This window comes from Stegostoma tigrinum, chromosome 12, assembly GCF_030684315.1.
Source record: "Stegostoma tigrinum isolate sSteTig4 chromosome 12, sSteTig4.hap1, whole genome shotgun sequence".
Taxonomy (NCBI): Eukaryota; Metazoa; Chordata; class Chondrichthyes; order Orectolobiformes; family Stegostomatidae; genus Stegostoma; species Stegostoma tigrinum.
The window spans coordinates 22167622-22194574 of record NC_081365.1 but is presented as its reverse complement, the minus strand read 5'-3'; the positions used below and the strand labels follow the sequence as shown (position 1 = coordinate 22194574).

General features: G+C 40.4%; 1 protein-coding gene across 2 annotated transcripts in view; it reads left to right on the top strand.

The window, feature by feature from the left end:
* The first annotated feature begins 1080 nt into the window (after positions 1–1080).
* Positions 1081–26953, top strand: part of runx1 (RUNX family transcription factor 1) — a 215778-nt gene continuing 189905 nt past the window's right edge. For both annotated transcript variants that reach the window (XM_048541508.2, XM_048541506.2), the window contains exons 1-2: positions 1081–1241; positions 1422–1523. In XM_048541508.2, the coding sequence (XP_048397465.1) occupies positions 1466–1523 (58 nt within the window). In that variant the 5' untranslated portion in view covers positions 1081–1241; positions 1422–1465. The remainder of the gene's footprint in view (positions 1242–1421; positions 1524–26953) is intronic.

The window sequence follows — 26953 nt, the reverse complement described above, 5'->3', positions numbered from 1 at the left end:
TAAAGGCACTAATGTATTTCTTTTAGGAAATAACTGCTCGGAATAGGACCTTGTGAAAAGTGCTGCGACAGTTACTGGCGATACTGAGTACAAGGTGAGTCCCTAAATTCTCTATAACTTGCAGAATCACTTTATTTAGCTAAGTACTTTTTTTGATATCAGGTATCCTATTCGGAAATTGCCTCTGATTTCATCAATTAGTAGCAATCTGATATATAAGTGCTCCCGGTTAAGTGTTTTAAAGTTCAATTTCTTTTTCCCCTATTTGTTTTCCTACTCTCAGGGAGGGCTGATTCCACAGGTGCCAAGTCGGTAGCTCTCCATGCCGTTGCTTCAGCGCCCACTCTTCATACAGGCGCTGAACATCAGCAGAAAGTTCAGCAGTGGACGGGCATTAGAGACGGTCCTGATTGCCTCATTTCATGGACACCCTCATACACTTCAAGCAAGATCTGGGCAGGATGCAGTAGGAGTATTGAGCAGCGTGCAAATGTCACCTAGGATTTTCACTTCAAGGTTATTAAAAGTTAAAATTTAGAATTGGAGATGTCCATATTCCAATAATATTAGAAAAATTGTTCATTCTTCTACGAAGATTGAGGGGAAGAAATAATCGCAAAGGCACCAAATGTACCGCCAAAAATGTATACCACACTCTGAACATAATTAAACCAAAATCATAATGTTATCGTAACACTTCCAAGTGAGAAATTCTTTTCTTTTCGATAACTATGATAAAAAATTAGCAATAGAATTCATTTCTTTAAAACTGTATTATTTTCAGCAGTACAAAAATTGAAAGCCGCAGTGAAATATTACTGATGGTTTAAAACAGCTCCATTACTCTTAAAGCAACACAGGCTCTGTTGTACAGGATCATATCGTTCTATTTGCATAATAAGCAAAAAGGGACTGTGAGTCAGTTTTGCAAACTCTAGCCTCTGCTATTTCCTGACTGAGCTAAGGGGAGGGCAGGTGGGGCGGGAAGGGCATGCTACAATGAGAAAAAAAGCGACATCACTTGGGGCACATGATCAACGGCAGCCAATTAGGTTGAATTATCAAAGGGGAACAGTTAAATTTGTAATTTAGGTTGTGTGAAACTCTTTGGGCCTCATAAACAACCACAGAACCACAAGTTGGGTGCAGACCAGTCACACAACAGTGGGTCCGGGATATTGGTCAGCACACAGCAACTCATTCTGATTTAAACCACAGAGTGCCAAGCATTTCGTACAGTGGTAAGCATCATCTAACCACAACCAATCCACTATTTTTACATTTCAGACCTCAAAAAAGTACCTTATCGTGTTGTTTGCAGCACTGCAGAAGCTCTGTGATAAGGTAAAAGGAAATTGCCAAAGATGAACGGTACGGTGGAGAGTGCGACTCTTAAATTCTGTTGGTTTTCCTTTGAAAAGGTGGGAGACCTGTGCAACCAGTTAGGACGGCTTCACGGGACACCATGGCTTCGAACAGCATATTCGAGTCATTTCCTTCATATCAACAGTGCTTCATGCGAGGTGAGTACCCCTGTTTAAAATGATTCACTCCGGTGCATGTTGAGAAATAGTCCTCCAACATTAGATACAAGAAAGATGCTGTTGCTTTTGTGGCTGCACGATGAGTACTTACTGAGTTCATAGCTGATGCAGAAAAAGGTTTATTTTTAAGCATTTCATTTTAGTTGGCAATTATCTCCAGTTCAATAAACACTCTGCTGAGGACAGAGAAGTGGCTCAGAAACTGAAACACGTCTGTCATGAGCAGCTTTTCTCACAATATGATATGACTCTTGTCTGATGGATTCGTTGAAGAAAGTGTGTACTCTTTAGGGCTGACTGAAGAAACACTGGAGTCTTTAGTAAAGTCGTTTTGAAAACACAGAATTAGTCACCCTTGACTGTGAGGAAACAGAAGTACGAGATATATGTTCAGAAGCTTATGTCATTTTGAGTCACTAACAGTCGTCAGAATCAGGCTGCTTTTCTTTCAATGTTTTTGAAAAAGAATGACTACAATGAAGTGAGAGAGACTGATAAATGCATGAGCAACACCCTTGAAACAAAGATTGATAACTCTCTTTCTAAACTGTTGCTCAATTGTACATAGCATGTCACTGTTTTCAGTACAATCTGCACCTTAAGCGAGAAATTTGTACCATCGACTCATGGTGGTTGGATGATTTATGCATTCCTGCATCATCATTCAGCTCCGTCGAATGGCCACAGTCCCAGTGTAAACTTGCTAACAGCTCCCTTGGCTCACTAAACAACTGTTTCCTCAGTGCTGTTAACAGCCAGAGGAAACAATATTCACCAAATAATGAGAAGGACCTTCCTGCATTCAGTTTGCTTTTATTTCATGTTTTGTTTCCAACCCGTGGCCACAGGAAAACTTATTGAGGAAATTTTTACGAGTTAGATAAGGTAATAAAGAGCAATGTATAAATAATCCTTTTTCACTGATACAGAATGCAGGCAGCTGAGGCATAGGCTGCTGAACAGTTAAGGGTATTAGTTAAGACGCCATTTTTAGCCCATCACATCGGGTGAAAGAGTAAGAAGAGGAGAGACCTTGAAGCAGGCAGACCACCAGACCACCATTGGTCTGTCCAATTGATGGCTAAAACAAAAGAAGGGCAATTGCCACATGCAAACCAGACAGGTATTCAATAGAACTTGAATAGACATGAGGAGGAGAGTCTTTTTAAATATGTGTATAATAAAGCCGTAAATTTGGAAAGGAAATCAGCTTATTTAATCTGCTTGTACTTGAGATAAATTTGTTTTTGTTATTTTGGCTTGGCTTCCTCTTTTTCCCTTGCCTGTGCATTGAACTCTGGTCAGCCTTGAGATATGAGGCAAAAACAGAATGCCTCCTGGACACATGCAAGTTAGATAAATAATCATGTCTGTGGGCAAATTGTTTCTGGTGCACTTTTCTCCTGGCTATTTGCATAGCCCGGTCTTTGCAAACGTTCCCGGCGCCGCTCTCTCCATCTTTTGCAACAACACTGCTGAAATTTATTGCCCTCGCTCTGCTAACAAACCCCGAATGGTCAGCTGTGGGGAAATAACAAGTGGTTCTCGTCCCATATATTTCACTTTATCAGTCCTTGCAGTTCTCTCAGAAGGAAATCCATAACTCTTGTAGCACGATACCCATGTTAAAAATGAGAAGGAGAGAAAAAAAAAGCAATTGTTCTATTCTAAGAAAACACTGGAAGAAAGCTGACGCATGAATTGAGTGTGGTACACCACAAAGGATATGGGTCTTTTCTATCATACCACACCAGGCTCTCCCTTCTGCTCTCCTACAAGGAAACTGCTGAAGTCGCACCTTCCAATGAAACATTGCGCCCCAAGAGGATGGATGTTTTCAGTTTACAGTGAGTTTAAACATTAATCCTGGTAGAGAATATAAGCGCAGTTTCATTGTTCTGGTAATATATCACTCAATGGTACATTGTGTTCCAGCAAACCTTGCGCTGTGCACTGGTAATCTTTTCATTTTGCATTCACGATCTAACTATCAAAGGATTGCAGGGTTGTGGGAGGTGAGGTAGAATAAAAGAGAGACTTGTTTTAACATTGTGCTCTTCCTGAATGCAGAAAATCTCAAGGTGCTTCAAAGCCAATAAAAACTATTGAGGTGTTGTCTATGATGTGGTGTAGATAATGCGGCAGTCAATTTCCACACAGCAAGCTCCCACAATACACAGCAAGCAATATTATACTGTTCCGGTAATCTGTTATTGTGATGTTCATTGAAAGGTACATACTAGCCAGGGTATCAGGGAGAACTCTGCTGCTTCCCTGAAAAATAGGGCCAAGGGATCTTTTTGATCCACTGAGTGTAAAGAGAGCCTTGGTCTCATTCAGAAGATGATGCACATGCTGCACCTTTTCCTGATTCTTGTGCTCAAAAATTTACCAAAAAAGTAGAGTTGCTACCAATAGTATTAAGGCCTTACTCTGACTCTCTTCACTGATGAGTTTGGCTTACATTCTAAATTTTGTTAAATATTGTTGACATTACATTCATTATATTTCACTGCATCACTAGATAATGCATAAGCAAAGGCATTGTTAGTTAAGTATCTACAAAATGAGCAGGACAGTGGCTCTGTGGTTAGCACTGCTGCTTCACAGTGCCACGCACCAGGGTTCCATTCCACCCCGAGGTGGCACTCTGTGTGAGGTTCTACTCAGATCTGTGTGGGTTTCCTTCGGGTGCTCTGGTTTCCTGTCACAGTCCAAAGATGTGCAGGCTAGGTGGATTGACCATGGGAAATATGCGATTACAGGGCAGGGGGAATGGGTCTGGATGAGATGTCCTTTTGGAGGTTCAGTGTTGATTTGATGGGCTGAATGCCCTGCTTCCACACTGTAGTGAATCCATGAATGAGGCATTTCACAATGCCTGGCACTACAAATCTGTTGCATGAGTCAAGACTGGAAGGGATATGCTGAATGAATATTAGACATTGCCTGGTTTGATATCAAGTATACTCACTGACTACCACAGGAAGGCACAATTCCACAGCATAAACATCACTTGAACTTGGTTCTCATCTTGGTTTCTTTTGATGAATTAAGACAAGTACTGCTCTGAAAGACTGGGAACAAGAGGCTGTTAAATCCCAATTTATCCATATGAAAAATATTAAAATAGAAAAAGAAAATTTCTAGATTGTTTCCTTATTCCTCATCATTGGCAACATTACTGCGATCATCCATGCAATATTTACTCAAGAAACATTGAATATCCTCCTATAATAAATTGTTATCCACTAGGAAATGCATTTTGCGCACATGTATTGAAGCAAATGGGTAATAAAGGATTCTAAGGTAAATAGAATGTTTGAAATAAATATTTTAAAGTTGAGAAGAACTTTCATTTACATAGCACCTTTTGCATTCTCACACTATCCCAAAATGTGTTACAGTCAACCAGGTCCTTGTGAAATATGCCCACTGTTGAAAATACTGCAGCCACTTGATTTACAAGAAGGCAGCAGTGAGTTATATCATCAGGATATGTAGCTTTAGGTGTTAGTTGAGGGGTAAATGTTCACCAGGACACAAGTCAACCTTTGTTCCAAATATAAAATTTATAACATACATTAAGTGGAACATCTGATCACCTTTGAGGTCTGTTCATTTTGTTTCTCAACCATTTACCACTGGGTGGCATGGTGGCTCGGTTAGCACTGCTGCCTCACAGCACCAAGGACCCACCTTTGATTCCACCCTGAAGCCGCTGTCTGTGTGGAGTTTGCACATTCTCCCCATGTCTGTGTGGGTTTTCTCCAGCTGCTCCAGTCACCTCCCACAGTCTAAAGATGTGCAGATTAGTTGGATTGGCCATGCTAAATTGCCCATCGTGTCTAGGGATGTGCAGGCTAAGTGGATTAGCTATGGGAAATGCAGGGTTAATGGGCAGGGAGGTGGGTCTGGGTGGGATGGTGTTTGGAAGTTCGGTGTGGACTTGATGGGCCGAATGGATATAAGGATTCTATGACTTAAGTAAACCAAAACAACAATGCAGTGAAAAATGATGACTCCTGTGTAGAGTTAACGACAGAAATAACAGCTGAGAAGTGGTAAGCGTTTGAAAGTTCACAAATAAGCTCATTTTGATATTTAATGGAGTGAATGTGTTCATTTAGACAGATCCTATTCCCTAAGCTGTTATAAATACTGCTCAAACTAACCTTTGCTTCCGTAAATATTAACCCACACCCTCCTGAGTAAACAGGCTGGATCATTTCTTAGTGTCAGACGGGGTAAAGTGGGAGCTGTGTGCCTTGGCATGCAGCAGAGGTTCAAGCTCAATGATGCTGTATATACCACAAGGACCCAAAACCTTTTCCCAATGTATTGTCAGTATTTAAGAACAATAACATAACAGGTTTTTTTTTTGATTTGCAAACTTAGAGAGTGTTGCATCTGTTCATTTGGAACATCCTGCAAAAAGCGTTGCTTCAAATGGTGTCATTGTGAAACCACACCTGCAGTGAAATCTCAAGTTTAAATACTTAGCTGTCAACACATTGTTAGCATTATTCTTTTGCAGAACTTTTACAGGATGGAATCTCATTGGTACAATATTCTGAATCCCGTAGATGCACCCCCTACAGAGTCACCTCCTTTAACAGCACATGACCATGCCAAATAGGAGCATTCACTTATCATTCAGATTGAATAATATTGAACTGTACAGTCACGGGTACGCACGTGGAGCAGACACTGATGTGATGGCATCATGTATTTCTGATATCACTGTGTGGGAGTTTAAAACTTGAGAAGTCTGTGCAGAATGATTGTGGTTGCACATTCCAGATGTTGATATAAACTGGTTTATATTAGTTTTCTGATCCCAACTTAAAAAAAGAAGCGAGGAGTCTAAACCATCTAGAAGCACAGTCAGGATCTGTTCTGCATTTAACAAACTGTGCATAATTTGTTAACCCTCTCCCACCATATGGTTTTCCAATAGTAATATCCTAAACCCCAGAAGTGCAAACTCGAATTATTGTCCACATATGGAGGCCGATAGCCCAAGGGGAGTGTGAGTCAGCTTGAGACCAGTCAAAATAATGTCTTATTCTTGAAAGCTTTATATAATGAATGGGGGATGACTCGTGCCCAAAGCAGGTAGCTGGGACTCCAAATTGTGCATTTGCTCTCCTGTAGCCATCAACCATGCAGTGCCCATGTACAACTGTGGCTCAATGGCTAGCACCATGAAAGGCTGTGTGTTCAAAGTTCACCTCAAAAGCTTGAGCAGAGAACCTGGGCTGCAGCGCGGGGCAAAGGGAGTGCTGCATTATCCATTGCTGGGGATGCTGTCCAGTAGGTGAGACGTTAAGTCTAGGTGAGGTCTTTTCCCTCATGTGAGTGATATTCCATGGCATACTTTCAAAGGAAAAGCAAGGATTTCTTCCTGATGTCCTGTCTAGTATCAATCGCTCGGTGTTTGAGTTATAAGGATATGGTGGATAGGCTGGGGCTTCTTTCACTGGACATTGAGGGGTGACCTTACAGAGGTTTATAAAATTATGAGGGTAATAGATAAGGTGAATAACAAAGGTTTTTTTTCCTAGGATTGGCAAGTTCAAAACCAGAGGCTTATTTTGTAAGGTGAGAAGAGAAAGATTTAAGAGATACCTGAGGGGAAACTTTTTCACACAGAGGGTGGTTTTGTATGTGGAAAGTACTGCCAGATAAAGTGGTAAATGTTACAGTTACAACATTTAAGAGATGTTTCGACAAGTACATGAATAGGAAAGGTTTAGAGGGATATTGGCCAAATGCAGGCGAATGGGACTAGTTTAGCTTGGGAAAGCTTTTCGGCATGGACAAGTTGAACCAAAAGGTTTGTTTCTGTGCTGTATGACTCTATGGCTATGAGCACTGAAAGCAAATTATCTGGCCTTAGTTACAGTGCTTTTCATTGAATTTTGCTGGACACAAATCAGTGCTGTACTTTTTACAATGCTGACTACACTAAAAAGTAAAATGTACCTCAGTTACTGTAACTTGCTTTAAGAAATCCTGAGATTGTAAAATTCTTTATATAAATGCATGTTGTTTGTTTTGCATGTTTCCAACACTGCTGAGTCCCTCTAATGTGTTCCTGCAACATCATCTCAGCTTCTTTCTACCAATGTCTGCCTGCCTTTCACAAAAGCATAAACAGAGTTGGGAAAAGATCATGGATAAGGAAACAAAAGTTCAACTGTAAAAGCAAAAAGTAAACAGATAGAAAAGGAGACGAGGGAATGTAAAAGTTCTAACTGTTTCAAACTAGTTTTCAAACTATCTAGTCAGGAGCTGAACAAAATGATATAACAACCACTTTCAGCTGTCATGAAAGTGACTGGTGAGTGTGAATCAGACGATTAGATTGCATTGTGTTAAACCAACTGTTCAATTTTGAATATTGCCATGTTTGGCTTCAAACCTCAAGTAAACACTTAAGTTCAGATTTTAATATTGGTGCACAGTTTTATTCGCACTCTCTCAACCAGAACAAATTATCAAGGCCCAAAAAATGAAACTCAAGTATCCACCATCCCCAAGACACTGGGGAATCCAGACTGAAACTGGGTTTTCCCTTTCCCAAGAACCTAGCAATACAGCCTCAAACAGCCTCATTTGGAAGGCAACTGCGTTTGATAAATCATCTGTGAGCCTTTGAGAACCCAGGTCATTTCCCTGGTTTAGACTTCCCCTTGAGGATCCCTATTTCCAAAGGGTAGCAGGCAATAAATCTGTTCTTACTAAACATCTTGGCTATCACTTGAATAGCGCGGTGCCTGACAAGTCAGGGCATATCAGTGTAACCTTTAAAACAATAATTGGAATAGCTTAATCCTGAGCTCTATTTCTGATTGCATTATCAAAAGTAAAAGGACCCAAAAGATTAATTCAGAACTAACATTGGAAAGCATGTCTTCATAGTGTGAGCATGTCTGTAAGTAGCTCTGGCTAGACAATACCCTTGAGTTATTTACAGGAAGATATAGTGATTGTGGTTCATAGGCCATTACAGCAGGAGGAATGAGAAGGGTCTAATGGCCTTTTATACTTAGCATTACTTACGAACCAGCTTAAACTGTAGAACCTGAGATTTCTGCTACTCTCAAAACTTCTAGAGAATTGGGGTGTAGCATTTCAACTTAACATGGTATCCAAAGTGCTGCTGGCACTAAAGCAGTGAGGTCTCCAATTTTACAGTTATGCCAAATACAACTGAGCTTAACGATGAACTATGCTGTCGATGACTAAATAAAAAAAATGTAATGACTATTGGAATACCATTATTTAGCTCAAGTACAATTTAGAAAAGGACAAACATTGTCCACTCTGAGACTTCTGAGATACAACTGTCCATAAAATAGGCAGAGATCTTTTGAGCCCACTTGGTGTTTTCCTGCTCTATTATATCCCTTTGCATCCATTTGCCAACCAAACAGTAGTCAATAATTGACCCTATACAGTATCCCATAACTTCACCATAAACTCGTTCAATAACGCTCCTGAGTATTTCCCAGTGCCCACCTTTCATTATTCAGTTTAGTAACTTAGCCTTGTACAAATTCATTGTCATTTTTCACTGTTTTATATTTTGTTCAAATTCTTTCTCTGGCCTTAAGATTCAATTATCCCTTTAATGTGTGTATTTAAAAGGTCTACAGTGGGCTTTGGAACCTGAGTCGGTTTTATTGCTTCTGATAGTGTTAAATAAGTCCCATGGGATGAACAGGACAAATTTCACTGTATAATATAAACTGCAGTGCCCGTAATGGGTGACCAAGTCATAATGCCAGCTTTGCACCCAGACATAAAGTTGAAAATCAACTCAGTACTTCAGAGTAGCAACCTCTCCTGCTGAACCAGAAGGTTTTGAGTTCTGGTCTTATTCTGGAAACTCAAGGACAAAATCTAGTGTAACCAATAGAAAGTTTAACTTTTGGAGGTCTTTCTGGTGAACTGTTAAACAAAATATTTGCCTGCCCCTCAGCTGAAGGGATAACGATCCCTTGACACTTGGTTCTTTATGGTGGCCTAGACAACAATAATTCTTCTACCAACCCATCACACATTTCTTTCACTGTTATTTATGAGAGCTTTTGTTGTTGGGTTTCCTAAGCTACCACAATGACCACACTCTATGGCTATTTCATTGGTGAAGTCTGCTTTGGCATATCTTGAGGTCATGAAAGGCAAATGCAAGAGTATATAAACACATAACTTTTCTTTTGACTTCATTCCAGATGAGCCCTCATCAGAACAAATTTACATCTGGCATCAAAACAGAAAATCCTGAATAGTCATAGCAGATCCATTAGGTTTTATCGAGCAAACTAGGTAATGAATACTTCCAGTGCTCAGTCTTTTTTCATCTGTTGTCTTTTCAGATACTGCCTGACATTTTGTGCATTTCCAACATTTTCTGTTTTTACTTGAGGTTAAAAATCAAAAATCTCATCATTGACAGTGATTACAATTCAGAAAATTTAGATTATTTTTACCTTTTCAGTGATTAATTAATTGTTCAGGTTTAGTAGGTAACTATATATGTCATTCAACACCATACCAATATTACTGGATCTACACCTAAAGCATAAAAAGTAATTCAAGAAATAGATAGATATATTTTTAGACTTTAACGACATTAAAGGCAATAGGGAGAAAGGAGAATATTGGCAATGAGATAGATTATACAACATAGAAGAGGCTCGTCAGTCTATTGAGTCTGTACCGCAGATGACCAGCCACAATCAGATTGAATAGCAGAACAGGGTGGAAAGGCTGAATGACTCACTCGTGTTCTCAGATTCTATTTTCTATATTATTTTAAAATGATGTCCATGTACACAGATCCTTGAAAGTTGCCACCCAGGTTGACAGGGCTGTTAAGAAGGCATACGGCGTTTTAGCTTTTATTAATAGAGGGATCGAGTTCCGGAACCAAGAGGTTATGGTGAAGCTGTACAAAACTCTGGAGCGGCCGCACTTGGAGTATTGTGTACAGTTCTGGTCACCGCATTATAAGAAGGATGTGGAAGCTTTGGAAAGGGTACAGAGGAGATTTACTAGGATGTTGCCTGGTATGGAGGGAAGGTCTTACGAGGAAAGGCTGAGGGACTTGAGGCTGTTTTCATTGGAGAGAAGAAGGTTGAGAGGTGACTTAATTGAAACATATAAAATAATCAGAGGGTTAGATAGGGTGGATAGGGAGCGCCTTTTTCCTAGGATGGTGAGGGCGAGCACGAGGGGGCATAGCTTTAAATTGAGGGGTGAAAGATATAGGACAGATGTCTGAGGTAGTTTCTTTACTCAGAGAGTAGTAAGGGAATGGAACGCTTTGCCTGCAACGGTAGTAGATTCGCCAACTTTAGGTACATTTAAGTCATCATTTGATAAGCATATGGATGTACATGGAATAGCATAGGTTAGTTGGGCTTGAGATCGGTATGACAGGTCGGCACAACATCGAGGGCGGAAGGGCCTGTACTGTGCTGTAATGTTCTATGTTCTATGTTCCTCATTCTGCTGTTTTGGAAGTGTAAAAGGACATTTCCAGTGTTAAATAACAAGGAATTTTCCACAAAGCATTTGACTACCATTATCAACAACAGTTACTTTCAAATTCTCACTTAATTTTATTTCTTTTTGTCTAAACTATTAAGGAGGGAGGTAACCTAAGTGGCACAGTTTATTTCCAACTAACAAAGCACCTAGCCTACCTCAATCAGTTGATTAAAAAGATGTTAACTACCTTCCATTAGTGCCTACCTTTATGGTTTTCATAAGTTGTACATGTGCTTTCACTGCTCATTCACACTTTTATAAAACAACTTCCATTTTAATGCTAATTGCTTATGAAAGTCTGTGAATTAAAATGCCTTTGTCCTTTGTGAGGCTTCAGGTTTCATGCAGCTTGCTGCCTGGATGATATTACATAATGGCCTATCCTTCTCTATTTCCTGGGTGTGCTTTAACTCCAGTAAAGTGGCCCATGTGTATCCTGTTTATTGCAGCTGCTCAGATCCAGCGCCAGATACTATTATCATAGTTGCAAGTGTCAGAAAACAATTATTCCTTGTGATGGCAGTATGGTGGCACTATTTTACAGGGCACAATTTTACAGGGATAACATCCTTTTTGTTGGTCTTCATCGACACAAATATATTTTTAAATTCACACGTAATATGTTCAGTATATTTTAGCTATTAGGAATCAGTTATTCTTCACTTATTGTAGGTCCAAATGACATTCCCCTTCTTTTGAGAGCACTGAGTGTAACGACATTCTCTTCTGTCACTTTACTCAGGTGACCAGTCTTAACAAATGGTGAAAGGGAGTAAAGGATGATGGTGAATGCTAGGCAAGCCCAGCGACAGCACAAAGTGCCATCAAATCCAGAGATGATCCATGTTGGAGCACTAAATTACAGGGTATTAAAGTAAATGGGGAAAACAAACTGGTGCTCTATTCTAACACAGCGTTGCTTAGATAACACTTTTGGTGTCTGCTGTGGCTCAGTGGATGGGAAATGGCACCTTTAATTCAGAATGTTGTGAGTAGACATCTGGCAGCAGGGGCAACAATTGGGAAATATATGCCCACACCCTCCCCAGTCAACTGGAAGTACAGGTGGGGGAGGAGGAATTCAGGGAGGGAGTAGGTACAGGGAAAGTGGGGAGGATTCTGGGTGAGGACTAAACTACTTTGCTGCCTCTTTCCGATCCAGTTCATGGTGGGAAGGCTAATGGACAAGTTTCTTGTCCTCAATGCTAATTGACGCCTTTAAGTTGGATTCCAGAAGCATGCAGGCAGGGATGCCATAAACCAAATCTCTATTTCTATGTTACTTGTGGACTACTTGAGGTCATCCCTCAGTCAGAGTGGTTCCCTGTGCTGTCAGAGTCTCTGCCCTTTCTGGCAACCCAATCCCACCCCCTTAACTTCCTCATGCTGCCTTCCTTCATAGACCCCACTCCTCAAACTACATCCATTGGTCCTGGGCTTCCAATGGGTGCACTGTCATTGGTTACCTCAACTCCCAGACAGGCAATGGAGAGCGCTCAGCTGACCAGAATACTTGGCCCCAGGAAAAGATTGGCAGCGACCTCTTCAATATTCAATGGGACATGAGGGGCACTGGCTCCCATTATAAACATTATAATGGTAAGACCCCCCCCCCGATTATAAATTCTGCCTTCAGGACCAGAAAAAAACACACAAAAAACAACACACAATCCAGTGCAGTACTGAGGAAACCCTCAGCAGGCCAGGATAAGTGAGGCCTAAAAATCTGCGTGTTTAGCTGGAGAAGCGGTCCTGCTCCACATGGCTCCACAGGAATGCAAGAAACAAATTTTCATCATCACATCTTTGGCTCTGACTCATTTGTCAACTAGCATCACCTGATGCCAAAGACACAAAGCTCAAATCATTGGTCAAATTGGAATTCAAGCCCAAGTTATGTCATTGGAGCCCTATGCCTATGTTAAAAGGAAGTCTGTGTTGAATTCCAGTGGATATCTGACCTTCCTGTCTGGGCAGAAGGACAGATTAACACTGCTGGAAGTGTAGGGGACATTAACAAATAAGGCAATGTTTTACACAGAATGAGGGCTCAAGCGTGGAATGAACTTCCTGAAAAACTGGTAGATGCGGGTACAATTACAATGGATGTGTGTCCCACTTTCTATTATACATAACACCAGCGCTTCGTCGGAGGCTCACTGGTGATGTTACCTAGAATGGTGACGAAACGTCTGAAAACTAACCTTCCAGTGGCATGGACTGGTTGGATTGAAGTGTCTGTTTCCATGCTGTATGACTCTATGATGTTATCTGCCCATATGCTTGGTTTGATGGACAGGGTGAAAATTGCCCCTACAATGCTGGTCGGTACCAGAATATTGGATGATGGAAGTTAGCTAGTTTGAAAGCCACCGTAAATAAACTTAGGAACATTTGTTCAAAATGCCAAAGTGGGCATCTTAGGGAATGGTGAATCGTGGTTTATCGAAACAGAAAATACCTAATGAGACAAGGATTGAAACAAAAGTTACCCTTAAGGTTTGAGGATTACACATGACAACAAGTCACACACTTGCAGTTATGTTTTCAGCAAAACCCTCATTTTCCCATGTGGAGATGCACAGTGTTCAAAACAAGCTGGAGACTCATATAATTTTGCAATAACTCAGCACATTCCATAAACAAAGAACTGGAAAAATTTTGAATGATCTTGGCCTCAAGATTGATAAAGCAGTAGTAGAGCCAAAAACAATAAAAATAAATTGGCTACAAACTGTCCTGTATGCTTAAAAGTTGATGATCTCAGAAATATGTAAAAATAATTGGGTTGTAATAGTAGGGGATTTAATTTCCAAACATTGACTGGGATTCCCATAGTGTTAGAGTTTTGATGGTGAGGAATTTGTCAAATGTATTCAAGATTATTGTCTTTATTGATATGTTAATGCGTCTACTAGAGAAGGAGGAAAACTTGATCTTCTCTTGGGAAATCAAACAGGGCGAGTAACAGAAGTGTTCTAAGGGGAACACTTTGGGACTAGTGATCAGCATTCTCTTAGTTTTTAAATAGTTATGGAAAAGGACTTCCATAAAAGTTAAACTTCTTAACTGGAGTAAGGCAAATTTTAATGGAATGAGACAGAAATATTCAAAAGTTGATGGGAGAAGACTGTTCACAGGTAAAGGGATGACTGACAAAAGGGAGGCTTTCAGAAGTGTGATAATGTGAGTTCAGAAGCAATATATTCCCAGTAGAGTGAAGGGTATGGCCGATAAGAGTAGGGAACATTGGATGAATAAAGATATTGAGGTTCTGGTCAAGAATATGAAAGAGTCATATATCAGAGGCAACTGGGATCAAATGAACCTCCTGAGGAGTATAAAGGGTGTAGGGGCCTTCTTTAGAGTGAAATTAGGAGAGAAAAGGGGGGTATGAATTAGCCTTGGCAGATAAAGTTAAATATAATCCAAAGAGATTCTACAAGTTCATTAAGAGAAAAACAGCAACTAGAGAGAGAACAGATCCGCTTAAAGATCAATGAGGTTATCTATGTGTTGAACCTCAGGAAATGGGAGTGATACTAAATGAATATTTCATGTCAGTTTTTACTGAGGAGAAAGGAGTGGAGGCTGAAGAACTCAGGTAAATAATATTAATGTTTTATAAACAATTTACTTTAGAGAAGAGGAACTCCTGGTGGTCTTAGAAAATATAAAAATGGATAAATCTTCGGGACCTGATCAAGTGTATCCCAGGACGTTGTCTGAAGTTAGTGAATAAATTGCAGGACCCCACTGGTGAGGTGACAGAGTACTGGGGGGTGCCTAATGTTGTATCTTGATTTAAGAAATGCTGTAGGAGAAACCTGTGAACTACAGATCTGTGAGTCTGATATCGGTGGTGGGTAAATTGTTCGAGGTTATTCTGAAAGTTAGGATTTACATGCATTTGGAGAGGCAGGGGTTGATTAAAGATAGTCAGCATGGCTTTTTGTGTGACAAATTGTGTCTCACAAACTTGATTGTGTGTTTTGAGGAATTAACCAAAAAGATTGAGGGTAGAGTGGTGGACATAGACTTTAGTAAAGCCTTGGACAAGGTTCAGCATGATTGGCTAAGTAGTGATGTTAGATCCAATGGGATTCATAGAACAGGAGACAGACAGTGATGGCAGAGAGTTGTTATTTGGACTGGAGGCCTAAGACCAGCAGTGTTCCACAGGGATCAGTACTGGATCAACTTTTGTTGGTCAGATATACAAATAAGTTGGATGTCAGTTTAGGGGACATGGTTATTAAGTTTATCGATGACACCAAAATTGATGATGTCATGGAAAGTGAAGAAAGTTATCTAAGATTACAAAGAAATGTTGACAATTGGATCAATGGGCTGAGGAGTGGCAGATGGATTTTAATTTGGATGGATGCGAGGTTTTGCATTTTGGTGAACCAAAAAAGCGCAGGATTTATACAATTAATGGTGGGGCCCTGGGTAATGTAGAACAAAGAGGTTGAGGGGTTCAGGTATATAATTCTTTGAAATTTGCATCACATGTAGACAGGGTGATTAAGGTGTTCAGCACACTTGCCTTCATTGCTCAGACCTTTAGCTTGGAGCCTCATGTTGAGATTGTCCAGGATGTTTGTGAGGCCTCTTCCAGAGTACTGTGTATAGTTCTGGTCCTCCTGCTATGGGAAGGCTTTTATTAAATTGGAGAGGGTTCAGAAAAGATTTGCCAGCATGCTGCCTGAATGGAGGGTTTGAGCTATGAAGATAGAATGGGACTTTTTTCACTGGAGCTTAGGAGGTTGGAGGGTGATCTTATAGAGGTCTAAAAAATCATGAAGGGCATAGATATGGTAAATAACAAGTGTCTTTTCCATAGGGTGAGGGATTTCAAAACTAGGGGGCATATTTTTAAGGTGAGAGGAAAAAGATTTAAAAAGTGCTTGAGGGGCAACGTTTTTACACAGAGTGGTTCATATGTCGAATGAACTGCCAGAGCAAGAGGTGAATCCAGGTAAAGTCACAGTTTTTAAAAGTCATTTGGGTAAGTACATGAATGGGAAGGGTTTGGAGGGTTATGGTCCAAATGTGGGCCCATGGGACTAGTTTGCTCAGAAACATGGTTGGCTTGGATGAGTTGGACTGAAGGATTTGATTCCTTGCTGTATGACTCTGACTCCAAATCTTTATGGACTGTTTTGCTTGCAAGAGTATTCGACTGGATTGAAATACTGAAGTGATTTTCTTCCACAATGGCTTCCAACATGCATAATTTGTATTAGAGCATAGAAAAACAACTCCAAGACAAATCACACTAACATAGGAAATGACACTGAGCCAAGGAAGGGAACACTAGTCTAGATAATGAAAAGCTTGATCGAGTAGCTGTTTTGTTTTAAACAGGGTTTTGAAGAAGGATTAAGATATAAAGGAGTTTAGGAAGGGACTTTGAGAGATCAGGTAACTAAAGTTAATAGTCAATAGTGACTGGAAGCAGGTGGGAAGTAAAAGAGGTCATTGTTAAAGGATTGGAGACTTTGGAGCAAGGGGTTGGCGTAAATAAGTGTGCTCTCTCTGTCTGGAAGAGGTTATGGAGACATGAAGCTATTTTTTCTCTTAAATAGCCTCCACAATATAACAAGAATTTCAACTTATTAGTGCATTTTAAATAAAATAATTGCTATGTTTAGTAATAGGCCCAATATTTAAGGTTAATGCTGCACGATTATTTTCTTCATCCCTGACACAGTAATGTAAACTTTAGTCATATATAGAAAAAATTGCTGTTCTGATTTTTAAAAAAAGTCAAGCAACTTAAAAAGCTCATTTTATTTCTCCCTGCACATAAGCTGCCTGATCTGCTAATATTTCTATCATTTCTAGTTATTTATTTATTTAATGTAACTAACCATGAGGTTTACTGAGGAGTTACTCATTGCTAATTGGTATTTGATAATTCAACTGTAGACAATAGAAAACAGGCAGCTTACTTGTTCCTCAGAAGTCAAACCTCATTTATATTGTTCAAACATATTTCTGCAAGTAAAATGATCGTAATAATTTTAAGATCTATTGAAGTTGAGTAAATTCACATCATATAAAGTCAGCTAAATTTCAAAAGTTACCAAAGCACACTTAAAGTAGTCCATGGATGGTGGCCACAAACCACGCAGTAAGCTGTGAAATAAGGAGACCTTGTTAGTCATGACAAGGGTGCAATATCTGTTACGAGGACTGGCTACAGACACATCTCAACTTGCTTTACACCTCAAATGTGGTGCTTTGGTTGAGGTGGAGGCTGTTTGGCAGCTCCAGCAAGATCCACTGAGTCACCATCTTCATGAGAAGATGCAAGAAATCCCCAATGCTTCTAGAAATGGAGGCAGAGTTTTGAATTCACCGTTCGGCCAAAATGACTGCTCACCTTTTACAGAACCTAACGTTTTTCATTCCACTTATATTGATGTAATAAAAATGGAGCAGATTGTCTCCTGGGTGGTATTTCTCCTAGCTGTCAGGCCTTCATCCAGGTGACAAAGAAATCTAAACCTGAATTTATTTATTGCAGTGATCAACATTAAATTTATATCCCAATGATCTCAAGTCTTTAACTAAATCTTAAGCCAGAGCTGAAACTCATTGTGCTCACATGTAATGTAAAACATACCAAATTGCTGCATAAGGTTAAAACATGCTCACATTAAATGGATGAAGAATATGGATCAACAGTACCAAGAAAGCTTGTAACATTCAATCGTGGCTAAGTTGAAAAGATTTCACGTCATTAGTTTTAATCTCAATTTTTACCAGCTACATCTAATAGACAAAGTTTGTGTAAGTACTGCAGAAATAGTAATTTTGCTGCTCTGTAGCAATCCCATGGAGTTTATTCTGAGGTACCACTCAGGCCTAATTTGAGCACAGCGATTGCTTTTTTTGGCAGTTATTTCACAATTAGAAACCAAAAAAAAACAAACCTGGACTTCATAATGAAGGTGATTGTTAACAAATGGGGATTACAGTTTCTCTCTGAGTGTAAAATGAGATTAGCAGAGGCAAGGATGCAGTAGTCAGTAATGTGAAGCAACAGTACATTTGCTGTTAACAGAGTTCAAACATTCCTCTGACAGATTGCACATCCAGTCTTGATCAGCATAATTAGCTTCTAAATTGTCCGGACTAATTCATTACCTCAACCATAAGCCACTGGAGCTCAGCGTCAATCAACTGCAGCCCAATCTTTTATTGAGAGTTTATACAAATGAAAACAAGAAAGAATGAAAAATAGTGAAATTGCAAAGCAGTGTCAGTCAGCACCCACAAGGACCAAAAGAAGCATTTACATTTGCCATTATTACACTCTAAAGCAATTTTTAATCTTTTTTATTTGCTCAGGTGATCTAGGTTATGCTGGCTGGGTCAGGAATTATTGCCTATTCCAGTTGCCCCAGAGAAGGAGGTGAGGAGTAATTCCTGAACAGGGGGTGGATACGTCCACAATGCAGTTCAGGAGAAAATTCCAAGATTCTGACAAAACAACATATAGTTGTAAATAAGAACTGTGCAGAACTTGGAAGGGAATTTGCAACAGGCAGTTCTTTCATGTATGTGCTGACCTTTTCCTCCAGAAGTCAGCTGTTGTAAATGTGGAAGAAGATATAAAAGGTGCCTTTTGAGTTACTTTAGATGCCATACACTGCTACCACTGTGTGATGAAAGGAGTGAATGTTTAAGCTGGTGGTTGGAATGACAATTAAGCAGGTGCTTTGCCCTGGAAGTTGTTAGGCTTCTTGTATGTTGGTGGAGTTGCACCCGTTTAGGCAGGTGGAAAGTATTCCATCCTGACTTGGGCTTTGTAGATGCACAGGTTTCAGAGACCCAGGAGGTGGGTTACTTGCCACAGAATTCCTGGTGTCTGAACTGTTCTGGTAACCATTGTATTTATAGGGATGATCCTGTTCAGTCTCTGCACAATAGTGAATCTCAGGGAGTAGACTGGGGGAGGTGGGGGGGTTGGGGGGGTCTCACCCAGCAATGATAATGCCATTGAATGTTAATTCATAGAACTCCTACAGTGTGGAAACATGCCCTTCGTCCCAACAAGTCCACACCAACCCTCAGGGCATCCCACCCAGACCCACTCACCTATTACCTACCTAATCTACACATCCCCGAACACTATGGGCAATTTAGCAAGGCCAATCCACCTAGTCTGCACATCTTTGGACTATGGGAGGAAACCGGAGAACCCAGAGGTAACCCACACAGACACTGGAAGAAAGTGCAAACTCCGCACAGACAGTCACCCAAGGGTGGAATCAAACTCAGGTCCCTGGTGCTATGAGGTAGCAGTGCTAACCACTGAGCCACCGTGCTGCTCAAAGAGAAAATGATTTCATTCTCTCTTTTTGGAGATGGTCACTTCCTGGTTTCTGTTACTCACAAATGTTACTTACCACATATCAGCCAAGTTTACAATCTGTATTCTGTAATGAAATGTGGAAAATGCATTTGATTTGTTCAAGATCCCAGAAAAAGCGATCAGATAATGACCATTGATGATGTTTGAGCAGTAAATATTGAAAATAGCACCAGAGAGATTTCTTCTATTTATCCTCACTGACAACATGGGATCTTTTTACAAACCAGTATTTTGGAAAAGGTTCATTATAGTTTAGAACATAGAGTATAGAAAAGTACAGCGCAGTAAAAGCCCTTCGGCCCACGATGTTGTGCCGTGGAATAATCCTAATCCAAAAATAAAATAACCCAACCTGCATTGCCCTCAATTCTTTGCTCTGTAGGCTATACTTCTGTTTCTTAAAGAAAGATTTGCATTCGTAGAGTATTTTTCACATCCTCCAGACATTTTAAAACATTTTGCAGCCAATGAGCTACTTTTGAAATCTAATCACTATTATTGTACGTGAAATATGTTAGGCAAAAGCAAACTCTTGCATTTAGCAAAGAGGTAATGACTAGATAATTTATTTTAATGTGTAGATTGAAGACAAGTATTAGTCAGGGCATCAGGCAGAACATGCAACCAGTTTTAATTGAAGTCATGTCACAAAATCTTTTACATCCATCCATGCAGGTAGATATGGAACCCAGAAGCAAGCATAGAGAATGTTAGACAAACTCAGCAGGTTTAGCAACATCTGTGTATACAAAAATAAAGTTAACATTTGAGTCCAGTATAACTCATCTTCAGAACAGTTATAGAACCTTAGTTTAACTTCTCATCTAAAAGATGGTACCTGTGCTAGCGTGGTGCTCTGTCAGTACCCGACTGGAGCAGCAGTCTTGGTTATTGCATGAAAACTGGAGTGGGTTGAATTAGGAACCTTTTGACCCAAAAACAAGAATACACCCAGCTGATCGGAGTTAAAATATAAAACCTCAGATCCCATATGACCGTTTTCATCACTTTCACAACCTGCCCTGCCACCTGCAACAAATTATACACATCTACTCCAAGTCTTTCTGCAATACATTTAGAATTGTGCTAACGTTTTTATTTTCCCTCACCTCATTCTTCCTATAAAAATGTGTTACTTCACATACTCTACAAGAAATTTTATCTTTCACATTTCCAACAATTCTACTAGCCTGTCGATTGTCTGCCTCACAAAGGTTAAAGTACGAACTCATCAGAGTTGAGAAGAATGAGGCCGTTTTATTGAAACGTACAAGATTCTTTGGGTCCTTGATAGGGTAGATATAAGAAGGTTGTTTCCCTTTGTGGGAGAATCTCGAACTAGAGTGCATAGTTACAGAATAAGAGGTAGCCCATCGAAGTCAAAGGTTAGAAGAAATTTCTGCCTTATCCCTTCCTATTTGTTCTTCCCCCTTTTATATTGAACTAGATCATTTCCTGGTGTTGGTGAAAGGTCGTTGACCTGAAATGTTAATGCTGTCAGTATCTCAACAGAAGCTGCCTGTCTTGCTGAGTACAGACAGAATTTTCTGGTTCTATTTCAGATTTGCAGCATCCTTTGTACTGAGATGAGGGAGTTGGTTTCAACTATGTAAATACAGGAAGGTTCCGCTGGCATCAGGCCTCCACCATTCAAACTTACAGAAGCACCTTTTGTGCTGTGTGGCAAAAGACACACCCACATGCCTGGTTATAGTTAACTCTTGGAAATTCTGCATGAGATGTGACTATATAAGAGAGAGTTACAGCTTGGACGTAGGGAACAGGGATTGCTAACAACATAGTTATGATGGTATGTCGGAGATGGACAAAGGACTTGAGGTTTGAAGTTGGCGTCACTAGGAAAATGAGATGATTATGGCTAATGTTTCTGAAGTTTGAGTCATGGGGAGACTGATGTAACCAAGTCAGGTTCACATTTCTAAGTTGCATGTCTTTGATTTTGCCATACGTCATAATGGTACTGGTTTAATAATGAAAATAGAGGGTATCATGCATCCCAAGTATTTTCCACCAAAATTGACTGGCTTTTTCAACTTTTCCAGGAGGTCATTTCGTTTTGAGTGAAGCAGAGATGCATATGTTGATACATAGGTTATAAAATGCAATGTTTGATAATTAAAAGGACTGCCTGGAAGGACAGCGGTGTTTTTCTGTTCCTCAGTGTTCATATAAGTCAATGCACAGGTATTGAACGCCTACACTCACAAGTCCACAAGAATTAAATGTAAAAGTGGTGGAGCGTAAATTGTCTGCCACTGGAATCACAGAGATGATTATTCTAGTCAGACATAATGGGAACTGCAGATGCTGGAGAATCCAAGATACTAAAAGTGTGGAGCTTGATGAACACAGCAGGCCAAGCAGCATCTCAGGGGCACAAAATCTGACGTTTCGGGCCTAGACCCTTCATCAGAGCTCTGATAAAGGGTCTAGGCCCGAAACGTCAGCTTTTGTACTCCTGAGATGCTGCTTGGCCTGCTGTGTTCATCCAGCTCCACACTTTGTTGTCGATGATTATTCCAGTGTTACTTTTTAAAAAGTTGACGTACATATTTAAAACTGACAGATTTGCCCTTGTTTTTCGGAGGATGATGAGTGTTTGAAATTCTCTTTCTGGAAAAGTAATCTTCCAATATATTTTGAGGCAGAGGTAGATAAATTTTTGTTAAACACAGGTGGTGAAAGGTTATCAGGAAATGCAGATTTGAGGTGAGAATGAGGTGACCCAAGAATTTATTGAATGGTAGAGCAGGCTCCAGGATCTGGTTGGCCTTTGCCTGCTCCTAACTTGCATGTTCATAGCCAAAGATCTTAATTTATTTTTATTTATTCACTGGCCAGGCCAGCATTTATTATCCACCCCTAATTGCAGTTAAAAGAGTCAGTCACATTGCTGTGGGTCTGGAGTCACATGTGGGCCAGACCAGGTAGGGATGGCAGTCTCATTCCCTAAAAGACATTCGTGAACCAGATGGGTTTTTCTAACAATCGGCATTGAATTTATGGCCATCATTAGATTCTTAATGCCAGATTTTTTTAAAAATTGAATTCAAATTCCACCAGCTGCCGTGGCAGGGTTCAAACCAGGGTGTCCAGGTCACTTCCTTGGTCTCTGGATTGACAGTCCAACGATAATACCACTGGGCCACTACCTCCCCAATTTGTTCCAATTTTATATTTCCACAACTTTCCTTTCTCACACAAATGGGAGTGGAACTTAAGGCAATAAACTCACTTAAGAGGGGCAAGTCTAATTTATATTATCTGAAGAAGGGTCACTGGATCTGAAATATTAACTCTGATTTCATTCCACCAATGTTGCCAGACCTGTTGAGTTTCTCCAACAATTTCTGTTTTTGTTGCTAATTTATATAGTGATTGCTCCCACTTCCATTTCCACAACCTGATCAAAGCTTTAGTCTTCAGACAGCTTCATATTACCACATTGAGGACTAGTATAACCAATAGGTTTAACTCTCAGTGCTTGACGTCTTTCAGTAAAAAAAGCCAAGAGTGCCAGTAATCCTAAAGCTAAAAGCAACATTATTGTCATGAGGTCACCATAGCATTCTAGTCTGCCAGCAATCAGACGCACACTCTTTGTTTTATCAGCATAGAACACAAATCAATGCAATGACTATCAATTGGTATCTTTCACTCATCTGCCAGAAATTTTAGAAAAATATTTGCATACAAATGAGACTGACAGACAGACAGTCAGACTGAGCCACAACGGATGATGGGTTCAAACTGAATAAGCAAAGTCAGGCAGCATCTTCTTTAAAAAAAGTCATATCAGATTCAAAGCATTAACCTCGTTTCTCTCCCCAGAGATGCTGCCAAACTGTTGAGTTTCTCTCATATAGTAGGAACTGCAGATGCTGGAGAATCTGAGATAATAAGGTGTACAGCTGGATGAACACAGCAGGCCAAGCAGCATCATAGGAGCAGGAAAGCTGACGTTTCAGGCCTAGACCCTTCTTCAGGGTATAGGCCCGAAACATCAGCTTTCCTGCTCCTATGATGCTGCTTGGCCTGCTGTGTTCTTCCAGCTCTGCACCTTGCTAGCTATGTTGAGTTTCTCTGTTTTAATTTCAGATCTTCAGCATCCACAGTATTTTACTTTCAAATCAGCAAAGTGTCAAATGCCCAAATCACATTCCATGTTTTCTAAGAATTGGGAAGGAAAAGGAATCTAGTTGTACACCAGCAAATTTGCTTTATTTGTAATTTCAGAAATGCAGCCATATTTTGCCTAACAAAGAAACTGGATTGTTCTGGAGCTGATGTCTGCTAGTGACAGTGCTCCACTATTCACCATTGGTGGAGCCTTTCCATCTAGTGTTTGCTGATCAACAATACATCTTGGAACTATGTGGCATTTCATAAACAGCAAGAATCCCAATCTTTTAAGGCTCGCAGATGCCAGGGAAGCAAAATCATGGCGGCGTAATTTCCTTAATGGAAAATAATTCTGCAGCATGCTGCTGGGAAGCAAATATTTTCTAAAATCTTTATTTTTGTACCTGCCCATCAGAACCATGATTATGCTTCTAAGCATGTTTCAGTGGCCACCACTAAAACTTTGCAGTGAGACATGGGAAATGATGTGCTAATTACAGGGAGGATTAACTTGTCAATATTATTCAAAGTTGTTTTCTTGTGACATGGAAATTGAGCAGAAAATGGTTTGAATTTTGGGCAAGTTCAGGTCTTCCAAATAATTCTGAACTGGCCAAATTTGCAGTACTCTACTATTACGGTTGATTTTGGCATTCATCCTTCATGATCAGTTAACAGTTTTCTGAAGCAACAGCCATAAGTGGCATATCCTTACACTGGACATATTAAAACCCTAGCAAACCTATTATAAACATTGGCATGAAATTTGTTCTAACGCTTGTGAAGGCTACTGGCAATACTCCATTATTTACCGTTGCTAGGACACCGCCATCTTGTACTCATCAGCAAGTCAGATCCTTAATATTTGAAGTTATAGACCTGATTTTTTTGTTTTAAATGGTAGACTTTGAGCTGTAATGGTTAGCTTTAATGTCATGAAGGATTACACAGCTCTGAGATGCTGACTTTCCTCATTCAGAAATCACACAAGGTTAGCATGTATATACATAAATGATTTTAAAAAGCAAATCAAATGAAATCATTCGTTTTGAATACTAAAAATAGAGAGGTTTTCTTCAGCCATATAGGGCAAGGTTGAGACCACCTGTTAAAGTACTGACTACAGTTTTGGTCTCCTTATTTGAGGAGGGATGTAAATGCTTTGGAAGCAGCTCAGAAAGGGATAACTAAAGTAATCCTGGAGTGGGCCAGTGGTCTAACGAGGAATGATTGGACAGGCTCAGCTTCTATTCACTGGAGCTGAGAAAAGTAAGAGGCATTTTTCTTGAAACTTGTAAAATCCAGAGGATTCCTGGCAGCATGGATATAGAGAGGATGCTTGTTCCTGAGGAAGAATCTAGAACTAGGGGGTCACCTTTTAAAAATGTCTACTTAACACAAATATAAGGAGAAATGAGCCTTTCAAACTCTCCTCCTCAAAAGGTAGTGGAAGCAGAGTCCGTGAATTTTTTTGGTGGAAATAAATAGATTCTTCATCAGCAAGGGGATGAAAGGTTGTGAGGGACAGCTGAAAATAATCAGATCAGAAATGATCTTATTCAGCGACGGAGCAGACTCAAGAAGCCAAGTGACCTGCTCCTGTTCCTAATTCATATGTTCATTTGGATTTGAGAGGTATAAAATACATTGACTTAGTCTTTGTTTCTTGGGTGTATCTATGCCTTGTTAACAGGCCCCAGTCAATGAGCACTGATGCCAAGGCCTTGTGCTATTGCTTAAGCCAATGAAACTGACCCATGTGTTCCTTGTTTGCTGGAGAAAAGTGCTGCTGATTCATCAAATCTCTCCAGTGCGGAAACAGGCCAATCAGCTCAACATGTCCATGCTGCCCCTCCAAAAAGCATCTCACCAAGACCCAACCACCCCCCCGCCATGCCCCTTCCCTGTAACCCCGCATTTCCATGGCTAGTCCACCTAACTTACACACACCTGGACATTGCGGACGATTTAGCATGGCCAAACTATCTAGCCTGCGCATCTTTGGACTGTGGGAGGAAACCAGAGCACCCGGAGGAAACAGGGAGAATGTGCAAACTCTGCACAGACAGGTAGCCGAGGGTGGAATCAAACCCAGTTCCCCAGCGCTGTGGGGCAGCAGTACTAAGCACTGAGCCACCGTGCCATCACTGTGTGGATTTAAACGCCTAATTTTTTTTGTCAAACTAAAAACTGGAATCATTAGTAATTGATGTATATTATAGGTTTTATTCCATTATTATGCCACTGTATCACAAGGTTTCCATACCTTACTTTTGAGCCCCACACCTCAGGAAGGACATACTAGCTCTGGAGCGTGTCCAGCGGAGATTCACACAGATGATCCCTGGACTGACAGGTTTAACGTATGATGAACGGCTAAGGATCCTGGGATTGTACTCATTAGAGTTTAGAAGGTTGAGGGGAGATGTAATAGAAACTTACGTGATAATGTGTGGTTTAGAAAGGGTGGACGCTAGGAAGTTGTTTCCGTTAGGGGGGGGAGACTAGTACCCATGGGCACAGCCTTAAAATTAGAGGGGGTAAATTTAAAACGGAAATGAGACGACATTTCTTCAGCCAGAGAGTGATGGGCTTGTGGAATTCATTGCTGCAGAGTGCAGTGGAGGCCGGAATGTTGGATGCCTTCAAGGCAGAAAGCGACAAATTCTTGATCTCAGAAGGAATCAAGGGCTACAGGGAGAGTGCAGGGAAGTGGTGTTGAAATGCCCATCAGCCATGATTTAAATGGCGGAGTGGACTTGATGGGGCGAATGGCCTTACTTCCACTCCTATGTCTTGTGGCCTTATTTACAGCACAGAGTTTGATGTTCAAAACTTAGCCATCGAGATGGAATGCATTTCCCTTCTTTAATTATATTTGTCTTTTCTTTCATGGCCATAAAATCCTTTAAGGAATTCCCTTTATCTATTAAATATCATCTACCAACCCTGGCCCCACCTCAGGCAAAAACATGGACAAGTAGCTGCTGTCAAGTGTCTGCTACTGCATTGTAATAACATTGGAGGAAAATGTAGGTCACTCAGCCCTTTTATCTGAGCTATCATTCAACTCAGAGATAACAAGGTGTAGAGCTGGATGAACACAGCAGGCCAAGCAGCATCAGAGGAGCAGGAAAGCTGATGTTTCAGGCCTTCCTGCTCCTCCGATGCTGCTTGGCCTGCTGTGTTCATCCAGCTCTATGCCCTGTTGTCTCAGATTCTCCAGCATCTGCAGTTCCTACTATTTCTCTCACTCAATTCAGCCTTAGCTGATCTAAATCACAATCCTATTTTCCAACCTTCATCCCATATT